The sequence below is a fragment of the Suillus subaureus genome (assembly GCF_016647635.1).
Source record: "Suillus subaureus strain MN1 chromosome Unknown BJ212scaffold_56, whole genome shotgun sequence".
NCBI classification, from domain to species: domain Eukaryota; kingdom Fungi; phylum Basidiomycota; class Agaricomycetes; order Boletales; family Suillaceae; genus Suillus; species Suillus subaureus.
Genome location: NW_024538612.1, coordinates 39226 through 51951, shown reverse-complemented (window position 1 = coordinate 51951; position 12726 = coordinate 39226). Strand labels below are relative to the sequence as shown.

The 12726-nt window shown below is 49.5% G+C and overlaps 4 protein-coding genes across 4 annotated transcripts; 2 read left to right on the top strand and 2 right to left on the bottom strand.

Moving 5' to 3' along the window:
- Nucleotides 1–1067: 1067 nt before the first annotated feature.
- BJ212DRAFT_1284180 (aspartic peptidase domain-containing protein) lies at nucleotides 1068–2961 on the bottom strand (the record flags this gene model as incomplete). Its single annotated transcript, XM_041331803.1, has 10 exons — nucleotides 1068–1304; nucleotides 1360–1529; nucleotides 1586–1753; nucleotides 1808–1894; nucleotides 1949–2004; nucleotides 2058–2220; nucleotides 2274–2467; nucleotides 2522–2590; nucleotides 2647–2701; nucleotides 2769–2961. The coding sequence occupies 10 exons, from the start codon at nucleotides 2959–2961 to the stop codon at nucleotides 1068–1070; spliced, it is 1392 nt and encodes a 463-aa protein (XP_041187041.1).
- A 513-nt stretch (nucleotides 2962–3474) lies between these two features.
- On the bottom strand, nucleotides 3475–4694 carry BJ212DRAFT_1392951 (uncharacterized protein). The gene has a single exon (XM_041337085.1). It carries the CDS (start codon nucleotides 4670–4672, stop codon nucleotides 3656–3658), a length of 1017 nt encoding a protein of 338 aa, XP_041187040.1. The 5' UTR covers nucleotides 4673–4694; the 3' UTR covers nucleotides 3475–3655.
- Nucleotides 4676–7567, top strand: BJ212DRAFT_1392948 (Metallo-dependent phosphatase-like protein). The gene is made up of 10 exons (XM_041337084.1): nucleotides 4676–5245; nucleotides 5297–5448; nucleotides 5507–5855; nucleotides 5906–6353; nucleotides 6406–6517; nucleotides 6568–6743; nucleotides 6796–6998; nucleotides 7056–7110; nucleotides 7163–7189; nucleotides 7247–7567. The coding sequence occupies exons 1-10, from the start codon at nucleotides 4876–4878 to the stop codon at nucleotides 7386–7388; spliced, it is 2034 nt and encodes a 677-aa protein (XP_041187039.1). The 5' UTR covers nucleotides 4676–4875; the 3' UTR covers nucleotides 7389–7567.
- A 189-nt stretch (nucleotides 7568–7756) lies between these two features.
- BJ212DRAFT_1304183 (actin interacting protein 3-domain-containing protein) lies at nucleotides 7757–10909 on the top strand (the record flags this gene model as incomplete). The annotated part of the gene is made up of 4 exons (XM_041333559.1): nucleotides 7757–7888; nucleotides 7937–8115; nucleotides 8174–9615; nucleotides 9669–10909. The coding sequence occupies 4 exons, from the start codon at nucleotides 7757–7759 to the stop codon at nucleotides 10907–10909; spliced, it is 2994 nt and encodes a 997-aa protein (XP_041187038.1).
- Nucleotides 10910–12726: the final 1817 nt, after the last annotated feature.

The window sequence follows — 12726 nt, the reverse complement described above, 5'->3', positions numbered from 1 at the left end:
TGTACTCTACGGAGGACAATACAATCTAGTCTAAGGGCCCCCAGTGCCCTGGTTGTACCTCTGCGTACGATACTTGTGACTGTCAAATGGACTGTAGGACACGTACTAGATCGCTCCCTTCTGCCCCTATGCCTGGGGGAGACTGTCTGTTGTTGTTGCAGCCAAGTTCTGTGTCTTCGTGACAGTCGCCCATAGCCATATAGATAAACATGGAATCTCCTCAAAGTCTCCTCGTGCCGTATCTCCAAGAAATGTTGGTCGTTACTGCTTCGAATGTGAGGGCTTTGTTGCGTTGTCCTTACAATGGGTGGCTCAATTCATTACTAGACATAGAATGTATGGAGAACTTGAAACTATAGCCGCCGCAAAAGAAATATTGACGGTGGAAGACTCCAAATATAAATACTCTCTAGACGCTATGCATCAGGGGCAGACGAACGGAATATCAATGTGGGATGCGGGGGGCTGTAGCTCATATTCGCCGCCGCCAGAAGTCAGACTTGAACGAACAGCGCAATTTGCGTGTGATTCATAGGGAAGCCTCTGAGTGTGTAGGGATTTTGTGTCTGCTGTTGTGAATCAGCGAAGTATGACAAGCAAGAACGAGTTCGGAAAATTGCTCATCAATGCTATTCTTTGAAAAGTTAAAATTACACTGCAATGTCTCTAGGGTCATGACGCCAATGTCGTGAACATGTTCTTGACTTGGGAAATGATATCATCATGATCTGAAACCATTCCGAGTTTCTTCTATTCTCCGTCACGCTGCGCTAGCAAAAATGGGCCGAATGGTCGTTCAAGGCGAGCAACCAATCGCAAAGCTTGTACCCAGTAAGAGTGGTCGAATATGGCAACGGTTCGTCGATCTGAGAGCCGCCAGAGGCGGACATGCCTGTCACTGGATGCGGAGGCGGCAAGTGTGCCAGAAAGGTTCACGGCAATTGCGTTGATCTGGTCAGTATGGCAGCTTGACTGCAGCATAAGTTCTCTTGCAAGGAATGGATAATCATGTGTAATGTCTGTATTAATACAACCTGTAATTATGTCAGATGTCCATATCAACAATATCACCAGAACAAAAAAGCTATCGATGCTGAAGCCAGCCAGAAACAGAGCAATGTACTCAAAGGACCACTTGACACAGCACCTGACACAGCACCAGCAGTGTTTGTAGCAGCCGTCACAGCGCCGATTGTCGGAGATGGTACAGCAGCTTTGACACCATTCTGAGCGATAGCAGTCTCTGATAGCGCAGCAAAACCAACAGAGGCGGGACTGTACTTGAAGACAGAGTAAACGTTTTTCTGTGCATCAATCAGACGCTGTCCAGAGAACGTAGAACTAGTGATGGAAACTTACAAGGAATGCGTCGCCAATAACCCACGAAGGACCCCCCTGGCCGATTGAGGAGATGAAGAAAGCCCCAAGGCACTCCGTGGTGCTGACCTGGGAGTGCGTGAAGTCCGCGGAGCTCATTGACCAACTGTTACCACCAAAGTTGAACTGTACATTCACCGTCGTACTGCAGGCTAGTTTTGAAGTTGTCCTGTCAGCCAACAAACTCCATGACAGCATTGGTACTTACGATAAGTGTAATATCCTTCCATTTGGCCCGTTCCTGCTTGTGATCCAGGGATCTGTGCGTAGATGCTCGCAATAGCACTGGCAGGGCCTGCAATGTTTGTGGTTCCCGTGTCGATGATAGCCGTCGAGATCCCGGCGATATCGATGGACTTTCCCTGTACAGTCAATGCTAGGGTATCAAACACGTCAGCTAGCTGTAATATGTATATCGAGTTCTACTTACTATTCATGTTAATCTCCCAGTATTGTGGTGTTCCAACAAGGTTATGGTATTCAATTGTTCCCGTGTAGAGACTGCTGTTTGTGTAACCTGTCAAATTGTCACATTAAACTGGAGAGTATAACGTGGGAGAAATATACCCACCCATGTCAATAACTCCTCCTGGCTCGTTTTGAGCTGCACCGGACACATTGCCATAGCTTACCAGCCACGAGTCAGGAAAACATAATGAGATCAGTCAGTCTCCACATACCGTGTGAGCTGTACCCCGAATAACGCAGAATCCCAACTTCCACCGCTAGCCAAAGTTTGCCAGAAGGGCATCTGCTGCGTGGAAGAAAGCGTACTCCAGGCAAGACCCATTATTCCGGATACAGGGTTCGTGTTGAAGGCTGACGAAAGAGCATTGACAACGCCTAACAAGCTTTGTCACGTGTATGTTAAGCACTTGGTGTACATGACAACGTACCAAAGCCTTGTTTTGCCACCGAGAAACCAGCCATCTGAACAGTCTCCTCAGCAACATAACCAGCTACTGCGCCAGAGCCATATTGGATCTCAAACGGTGTCGAGAGATTTTGGAAAGTAGACGATTTCGCAGGATCGTATGTAGGGCTGGTTCCGCAGCCTGCTCCGCAAGTAGAACTAGTCAGCCAGAGATCGCTGGAGAAACTTGTTCTAAGCGATTTGCGCCGAAAAATTCACTACTGCACTCACGATGAACCGGTATCAAGAATCACATCATAGGACACTGGCGGCGTCCCAATTGCTATGGTTCCATAGTAGCTATTGAAAATGTCGAATTAGCAAAAGCGTGCTAGATGACAGAGCTTTCTGCGCACCCTGTGTCAATTCCCTGATTGACAATGCTATACGCGTGGCGTTGAGGATGAAACACTTGGGGCATAAAAGACTTAACATACAGGTTATACCCAGTACCCCTTTGCTTGAAGCGACTGGCCACCGTACTTCACAGCAAGCATATCTCTTTGGTCTTTTGCTTGCTGAGCCACCAGTATGAAGTTCTGCGAAGAAGGGTTAAGCCTGCGGATAGGCATGCTCCACCCTACGACAGCCGTTGATGTTGTTGGTGCTCCCGATACATCCTGAGTTAACAGAAGGAACAAAAGGGTCGTGAGGCTAGCTGAAGCAAACATAACGCTCTAGAAAGCAAATTTACAAATGAATTAAAACGACAGACTGCCTGCAGTCCGGGGGAGAAAAGAAGTATTAATGACTCGAGCCTGCGAGTTGATAGTGGAAGAAAAAAGGATGGGAAGCAGTGGACCTGTGCACCTCCCTTTTGAGCGTTATAACAAGTTTCATGTTCCAATCAGTACTGCACGGACGAGCAATACACAGGTTCGGTTGCTCTGAGAACAGCCACGAGCAAAAATAGTCGTAATGGAGAGCGGAATTGTCGTGAATCTTGGCTATGCTGGGCAACCGTCTGACAATGCACTCGGAGCTAGCACAAAAGACCAAAGATGACCCTCACGAGGATTGAATCCGACCTTCAATTCTTCAGTGTCTCTATCACCAGTCAACGACTAGTCAAGGCTGGCCCTGACTGGGCCCATCATCACATCGTGGTGAGTGTGAAGAATTTCAAATTGTCAACATGTTGTCAATGCGATAACATGATGGTAAGGAATGAAAGCAGTCCTCCGACTCCCTCGGCTAGTACCAAGGTGACATGTCGTGTGATGGCAAAAATGTGACATCAATTATTATGTTAGTCTAGGGCATGCACCAGGCCTTGGGATTTCTTCCTTCGAAAACCAATAGGCTTACTGCAAAACAATCCGAGTCCAATGCAATAAAAATATCACAGTAGTAGAACTATTGGATCTAGTTTGCAAGAAGCGCCTCCCTCCATTTAGAGCCCCTCTTAGTATCAGAGAAGATGGGAATCCCCTTGGCTCGCTTGTCTGCCAGTTCCTCTTTCACGTCCTCGACTTCTCGCAGCATTCTGGAACGACTCCTGGCAACTGCCTTCAGAATCTTATCCCTCCGCAGATGACCAGTGAAGCGCCAGTTCTTGCTCCCCGACAAGGACGTCCGCACCAGTTCATGTCTCCTCCATCTCTTCAATGCATCTAATGCAAACTTCTCGTTCAACCATTCCATCCGTTTCTTTCTGTCCTCTGCAGTCATGTCTTCCATTGCTTCAGGATAGTAGAATGGGTCTACAAGACCGACGATGGCACGCTTGTATGTCCGGTATGATCGCGTCGCCTTTGCTCCATTATATCTGCGATATAATGGCGAGAAGTAGTTGGCAGTTCGAATGTAGGTAGTTTTAACGCCATACACGGCAGATAGATATGAGCGTACGTCGGTTTTCGTGACAGACATTGGGACTCGGAAGGTGGCTTCGTAGGGGTTATAGGGCTTTCCAGTGGGTGTGTGGTTGCGCACCATGCGGAATATAATGTTTGGGAGATAGATTCTCTGACCGACCACCTGCAATTCTTTCTCTCCGTGATTGTCCGTGACCTTCAGACCGCGAAGACGCGTCCGCCGTTCATTGAGGGCGTCAAGCCATTGAGCTTCCGTCATGTCTCTCCCTTGACGATCCATCAGCTCGCCTTTGGCAAGGGCTCTTCTGTAGCCCGAATATTCTGACGGGGTGAGGTCGCTGTCGGCGGGAGGTTTAAGGTAGGCCCGTTTGCGTTCGCGACGTTCACGAACGGCCATTGGAGCTGAGGCATCTCTGGCAGCGGCTGCAAGCTTTGGCAGGGCGCTGGCAGCCCGTTCTGGGGGTTGCGTCGAATAGAGACGACGGGCTACACGACACAGAGCCTGCATTCGCGAAAAATATTGGAATGAATGAAAGGAAAAGAAGCCTTCTGAGGACACTCCCATAATGAAGAATTTGTAGCCTGACCCCAATTATTTGCTCGATTTGGATATGTGACCCCTCATTTCCTTCGTTGAACACGCAGCCCTCTAGTAGACTAAGACTACGACCGCTCCTGGTCATCACCTTCCTATAGGTAACTTGTTCGCTAATTCTCTTAAATTCATTGACCGTGGTCGCTCACTTATCTAGAACTTGACGGGCCATAATGGCTGCGTTTTCATTCTCTCGCATTGGCCGATCTATGAGGGGCATCTTGCTCCCTACAGCAGCTGTCATTGGTTTCTCATGCCTCCTGACATACTTCTTCGTATTATATCAGCCCACCGTCGGACCTGGGATTGCCCAGCGTCTAGGCTGGCAAGCTTGGGATGCCGTCGCCACTGTTGACTACTTCGATAAGGAACCTTCTACGCCAATAGTCATTGGTGACCCAGATGAGGCCCAACCAATTCCGGGCAACGATGACGAGACAGATTGGTGGGAAATCACATCCAATCAGCCATGGGATACTACCGATGATATAGAGAGCTACCCCCTTGACGTATGGGCTCCCTTGTTACCTCACGATACCGGTCGTACGTGTGCTTGCCAATTTTGTCAGGGACTTAATTCAATTTCATGTACAGTGTCTGAAATTGCCATCACGCGTTGTATGATGCCACCGAGTCTTGTTGGGGACCTCTGCGCACCCACCACAACCGTCGAGCAGGATGCCATCAAGGGCAACTGGGTTCGAGTGGACCGGGATCTTAACAAGCAAGCTGGTCTCTGGACTCTGGTGCGCACGCACCACTATTTCATGTTACCTACTTTGTGACTCACCAAATTTACCTCAGAACGTCTACTACAGGCGGACACGCCGTCTTGATATACCTCTCGTCACCGACTTGCGCCTGCTTCCTGCCAATAAAGTCCCCGAACCTCTCACAGATTCCTGGGTAAAAGTAGAACTCTCCATACGCGATGGCATTATGCGTGCGGAACCAATGTACCTCTGGTACCTCCCGGGCAAAACGATGAGTGAAATGAATGCAGAAGAGAAAGCCAATCTCATTACCGAGGTCGACGTACTCTTCGGGGAGGACAGACCTTGGTACGGATTTGAGAAACTAGAGCCTCCCGTAACTCCGGAGAAGGAGGGGCAACTAGAGAGCGTGTATGTGACGTACCGGCGCGGCGTGCAGTGTGAGCATAAACTGCCTTTATGTCGACAGTGAACTGAGTTTGGTGTGCAGCGGTCCCTCGCGCACATCCTTTACACTTCTCACGGGACGGAAAATTCAAGATTTTGCAAGTCGCAGACCTGCATTTCTCTGTGTCCAGGGGCGTTTGTCGGGAGACTGATCTTGATCCCTGCATCAACTCCGATAATCTCACTAATACACTTCTCGGACACGTTCTGGATGAAGAAAAGCCAGACTTTGTTGTCTTCTCTGGTGACCAGCTTAACGGGCAAGGAACGTCTTGGGATCCCAAATCCGTTCTAGCAAAGTTTGCGGTGGCAGCTACAGATCGAAAGATACCTTGGGCAGCTATCTTCGGCAATCATGACGAGGAGAACGGCGATGTGAAGCAGGAGCAATTGCGTATGATGAAGACCCTTCCGTATTCCATGGTGCAGAGGGGTCCGAAGGATATTCACGGTGTTGGAAATTACGTTCTCAACGTCAAGAGTGCTGATGCGTGAGTGTTCCCGGTCAGCGGTGTCAGAGTATAAGCTGAGCCCCCTTGATAGCTCCATGACATCGCTGTTGACGCTGTACTTCCTGGACTCTGGATCCTACTCGAGCGGTTACTTGGACTGGCTCGGGTACTTCTTCCCGACGGAGTACGACTGGATACATGAGGTCAGTGTTCCTTGATATCATTATGTCAAATTGCGCTCATATTTTTCAAGGACCAAATTAATTGGTTTTTGAAAGAATCTTCCAAGATCCAGCCCATAGAGCGTCCGTTCACACCGGACACCGGCAAGGACTTTGGTTCCATATGGACCAGACAGGCCGATCAGATCACGCCCACGACGCGCAAATTAGCCAAGCCCAATGCTATTATGTTCTTCCACATTCCTCTGTGGGTTCATTCTTACGCCGTTTCTGTCACTTTTAAGATTACTTTTTCCCAGGGAAGAGTCGTACGGTGCAGCAGACAGGGACGTGCGTACTGGCCAACTGCTAGACATCGGTCTGCACGATCTGGAAGAATCCGGTGCTGCGAAGAAGAGTGATGGGATGTTTGACAAGGGTTTGAAGAAAGCACTGGAGAGTGGGCACGTTACGAGTGGAGGCATACCCGAAGTGAAGGTGGTCGCAAATGGACACTGCCACAGTAAGTTTCAGCATAGTCTCCTGGATCCTGGATCCTGGATCTGATGTAGTGCCCCAGTCACGGAGGATTGCAAACGTGTCAAGGATATATGGCTGTGTTTTGGAGGTGGAGGGTAAGTGGTACACCGTGTCTTTATGTGCCATTGTGTTCATTTTATGACGCAGGTCGTACTCCGGGTATGGGCGGGTTGGGTGGGTTGAATTATAATTTATGTGTTTGCGTCTTCATTCGGCTTACTCTACCCTTAGGTTTGACCGACGGTTCCGGATATACGAAATCTCCGATTATGGAGAAACTATCCGGACGTACAAACGCACAGAGAAAGACGAGATCCTCAATAGCTATATCCTAGCTGGACCAGGGGCGCCATTATTCAACCCAAGATCGTAGAATTGTTGGGCAAAGGGCATGTACGATGTAATTTATAATTAGTGGCCTGGCCATGTTCTCGTGTTCGCCACGGGTCTGTACATTCAGTATGATCTTGTTCGCATTTATGGCTCTTAAAGAACTTGTACGGTGATCGGGCGTAAGAATCAGTGACTTGAAGATAACTCGCCTATTCTATGTAACACCGCTCTACGCCTTTACATAAAGTATCCATTCTCAGATCTCCGTGCACCACTGCATTTGATCATTGATGGCGACCTGAGTGGCTTAATTTGGAAATATATTCTCATGGCAGAAAAGGGTAGCGAAAGACCGCATACTCCTGCATAAAGCGCCTACCTGCGCACTGACCTCCTTTGTGCTCCTAAATGTTTTCAACGAGGTCAACGCCGCCGCCCCCGCCCTACGCAGGGCATAGCTCACGGCGTGACCACCAGTCAGTAGCCTCTACTCATTCTTCAAGTTCATCTTCTTCACGTAGCAGTCGTTCACACGCACATGTGAGTGCACTTATCTGCAATGTAATAACTGTCTTATCCAGGTTGTAGCCCGCAGTCGAGTCTGCTGTCACACGTCTTCTCGTGGCTATCAAACAGCTTCTTGAGTCCCTCACCCAATGGAGCACCGGCAAAATGGACGAGATCCAGGTGAGCGACGTCTACGTCCGCCTCGGGAATGACTTCAACGCGGCTGTGGCTGCGTTTGCTGCATTTAATATCGATATGTCGTGCGTGCCTTTGCCTGCAGGTATACATAACCCTCAACTACTAAGTATAACCCAACAGAGACCTAATGTCCGTGCCCGAAGACCTACGAGAGGTCCTCGAAACCTGCCTAGCAGAGGAGGCCACGCCAGACAACCTCAACGTGTATCTACCCACAGTGCGCAAGATTATCACCAACCTCCTTCAGGGTCTCCGCGGTAAGCAGTCCATGTACCGTCGGATCGTGTCAGAGCACCAGGGCCGACATCGTTCATCCCACTCGCGGACGGACAGTCGCTCATCAAAGTCTGACAAAGCTTCACGGCGTGATGACGATTCGAGACATCGGTCGCAGCTTTCGCGTAGCGTATTGGAGGAGGAAGGAGAGGGGGACAGGGATAGCACGACAAGACAGTCAGCAAGATCGTCAGCAAGACGACAAGACCCGAGGACGCAGACACCTCCGCCAGCATCCCCGCCACCCATATTCCGCGAACCTGACGATGAATCGCCGCCTCATGAAAAGACGATCACGAACAGTGTCAATGGGCATACCAATCGAGGCTCAGCACAGCCTCAAGCACGACAATCGCAGAACACGTACAAGCCCGATGGTGATGCGCTTTCGCGCGACTCATCAGAGACCTTGGTCGCGCCTTCTGTAACAGCAACTCCACATCATGCCCCGCCCAGCGAGTCAGACAAGAATTTGCCACAAACACCTCAGAGTATCCCCGTGCCTGCCTCCGTCAAGCGCTATTCACTCGTCGATAGACCAGTTTCCTTGTCACCTCCGTCACCCCCTGCAGTGTTGATAGATGAAGCTCCTTCCTCTCCTGCCGAAATCGCCTCACCACAAACTCCTCATATCGATAATCTGCAAGCACCTGCAGTCGCCAGCTCCCTGGCTGCATTGAAGAAGAGTGACGTGCTCGAGCGGCGTGCGTCGAAGCGCTTTTCGACGTACAATATCACGAAAATGACAGGCTCACGGGAGCGGTCAGGTAACCGGCGGTCAATGGCAGCAGGGCCATTACTGACGCCAGGGGACTTGGCGGTTCTAACGGAAGTGGATGAAGCGGACGTCCAGCGTAATGGCAGCACGCGGTCTAACAGAACGATCGCGCGAACACCGTCGCCCATAGCCGAGGCAGAGGCAGCCCCTCCTGTTCCTCCACTGCCTCCACTAACAGAATCCGCACGCTCTCAACGAGCTCGTACCGTGTCTAAGGCGGACAACGTGGCAGACGAGCCTACAATCTTTGAAGAAACGCCTGGATCTACTTCGCCGATCACGTTTTCAGTTTTCTTACAAGTCGGGCGAGAAGTCAAAAAGGTCACCATTGAACCTGGTTTGTCCTTTTCGTCGTTGCGGATGCTATTCGTGGACAAGTTCTCGTACAATCCGGGCCTGGAGAATTTCCCTGCGATATACATACGCGATCCTTCTAGCGGCGTGCAGTATGAGCTGGAGGACATTGAGGAGGTGAAGGAGAGATGCCTACTATCTCTCAACATCGAACGTGAGTAAGGTTCCATTCCCTATGCTCTCATTGTGACATATTGTATTCTTCAGCGCTCGATCAAATAAAGCAACACATCGACACTCAGATATCAACGCTGTCTAACGATCTCAAAGAACTTCGCACCGCAATTTCAAATGACCGTCGATCGTCCCACGTGAATCCTATCATTGCCCATGACTTCGTCGAGAGCACACCTAGGGTAGATCGGCCATCCGAAAGACAACTACATAATGTCGCACGTAGGCTATCACGCATCGTGGGTGACGCGAGTTCGAGCGGCAGTCCATTCGTGCTGCCTCAGATGACTGGACAGTCTCTTCAAATACAGCCGCAAACGACGGGGGCCTCGGTGATGTCCGAGTACTCCAGTCGAGTGGTGGATGATTTGAAGACGCAATTCGATGAGGTACAGAACCTGCGACGTGATCTAGGAATCATGAGGCAGCTGTACACGGAGTTCATGAAATCGACAAAGGATTCATTGGGCGCTTTGCGGACACAAACGCAGTCCGTGAAGCAGTTAGCCTCTGTCAAAGTTGGCGGCGCACGGAGCTTCATAGATCAGGGGAAGACGAAGTTGGACTCTCGGAGTCAGAACGTGCTGACGAAGGTAGAGGAGTTGCAGGACACGGTGGAAGCACTGCGAGATGACGTCCTCAAGCGCCATATGACACCCAAGCCTCAACTAGTGAAGCAAATTCAAGAGGACATCGCTTCCACTGCTACGGAGCTGGCAAGTCTCAAAGAGCACATCGACACCGTCAGACCTATGTGGAAGAAGACGTGGGAAGAGGAGCTGCAGAACATTGTAGAAGAGCAAGGCTTCCTCGGTCATCAAGAAGAATTCTTGACCGATCTCCTTGAGGACCACAAAGCTTTGGTGGACGTCTTTGGGCATGTTGAGAAAGTCATTTCTATCCGCGGCGCCACCCCCGGACGCAATATCAGAGGCCGCGGATTCAAGCCTCTTCCAGCGGACGAGGGGCATACTGGCCTGAGTACTGTCATGATGGAAATTCGGGGCGCGGCGGTTGACCCGGAGCGACGGATGAAAGCGATTGAGGCTAACCAGAAAAACCGGGAACGAGAACTCGCGAGCCGGTCTGACGAATTTCAGGAGGAACTGACAGGATTTGTGGGTGGCAAGAAATTGCGAATGACAGGCGGAGCAGAAGAGGTGGATAGAGTGCGGCAGAGAAGGAACGAGTTGGCGCTAAAAGCGATGTTCAACAATGCATCCGCATCCGTTGACAACTTATCAGGTTTCCCAACTTCCCCCAGTTCTGGTTGATGGCTAACACTACTAGATCAGAACTTTGACGCGGACATTCAGTAGTCACTGTCCTTGTGGAACCTGTATTCTGGGACTTGATTTTCGTGTTGCACTTTGACTACATTAATCATTTGGAGAGTACACTGACATTGCATTTTGTTCCTGTCATAATATACTTATGTTGATTTGGTACTACATACTATCTCCGCTATTGACACAACGCACACCAATGACTCCTGTTATACACATAATTCTCATCCAAGATGTCAGCTGCTACCTCTGCAAAATCTATTGATACATGGCTCATAGCACCCCAGATTTATCCGAAGCCCATCAGAGCGCCCAAATCGCGGCACTTCATTCATTATTCTCCAACGACCTTCTTATTGCTGAGAGGTGATTATTCCAAGGGGAAGGAATATCAGCACTATATGTGGACGAAGCTATTCAAATTCTGTGACGAGCCAATAACACTCGGATTCGCTCACAAATTTATCGACCTCTGGCGCCTCATCGGCTTGATCTCTCCTGGGAGCTTAATATGCCGGGGGGTCCAAAAGAAGTACGACAACTTAAATGTCATGGTTAAGCAGCTCTACCAGGAGCGTTGTTAAACGGCAAGTCGTAGAATGAAATGGGCCTCGAGGACCGCCGGGCCAGAGGCGCGGTTGTGAAGGAAAGAGAGTGATTACTGTGGTGCGTAAAGAAGTTCAACTTATCTGTTCGTTACCATGTATATACCGTGAATTGTCCGGCTACAACGGTATGCCCGAGGGCTAGACGTTTAATCGTTGCTCCCAAGAACTCTCCGGGCACAGCCCACGGAGCGGACAATGACAGCTACACAAAAGCAGATAAACCAAAAAAGGCAATTGATATTGTGGGGTCTCCATTGCACGAGTGTCAAGGTCAAGCAGCCTTATGAGTGACAAGTTGCCATTCCCTATAATTTTGTACTTGGCGACAGAAGAGAGATTTGAGAAAATGCTACTTGGTTGCCAGAGTACTATGATCATGAGAAATCCAAGTGAGACAGCATTCTGTTGGAGGACCGAGATACTCACTGCTGTAAACCACTAACCTGTCAAACGAGCCCACAATTAGCCGCCCATGCATGCAGCACTTAAGGACAACGAGATTAATAAGAAATGATTAAAATTAATGATTCACAGACAGACGAAAGTATTTTATAATGGATGTATTATAGTGTGCCCCGAGGTAGCTTAGAAATAGTTGTGATCCAAATTGAAAATTGTGTTATCATCAAGTCGGATGAATATGTTCTAAATTTAAAGGTACTCTCACCCGGTTGTATCCATAGAAAGGCAGCTATATGATATATTAGACTAGCGCCCAACATTGGCATCAACATAGGAGTCACTTGCCAACGGAATGACATAAGCGTGCCATTGGAAGAAGACAGATGTTTTTGTGTTTTCTGTCTCGATGTCTCTCAGAAGTCGTTTCTGTAGCGGACTTCATGGGCCAAGCGATAGGTTAGGAAATCCCAAGCAAGGGCCTCGCTTGCTCAGATCTAGCAGGTCAAAAAACAACTGACATGCTACTTCAGCCATGTCGTTTAAACGACACTCGTGTGAATAGAGAATGTGCCATCAGTTACACGGTGTATATGTGTTGGTCATACGTGGAAGAACGAGCCTCTACGCCGCAGCAACGCGTATGTGAGGTACAGGTCCACTAATTGTTCCGCAGGTTCCTACTCAGTACTGCGGCCCCAGGCTCGGCGCACTGTGACTGTGTCTTAGCACGTGAGAAGTGGGTTGACGCCGTCGGCTGCCTCGGAGCCGCAGTGACCTAGATAAACGCATGGATTC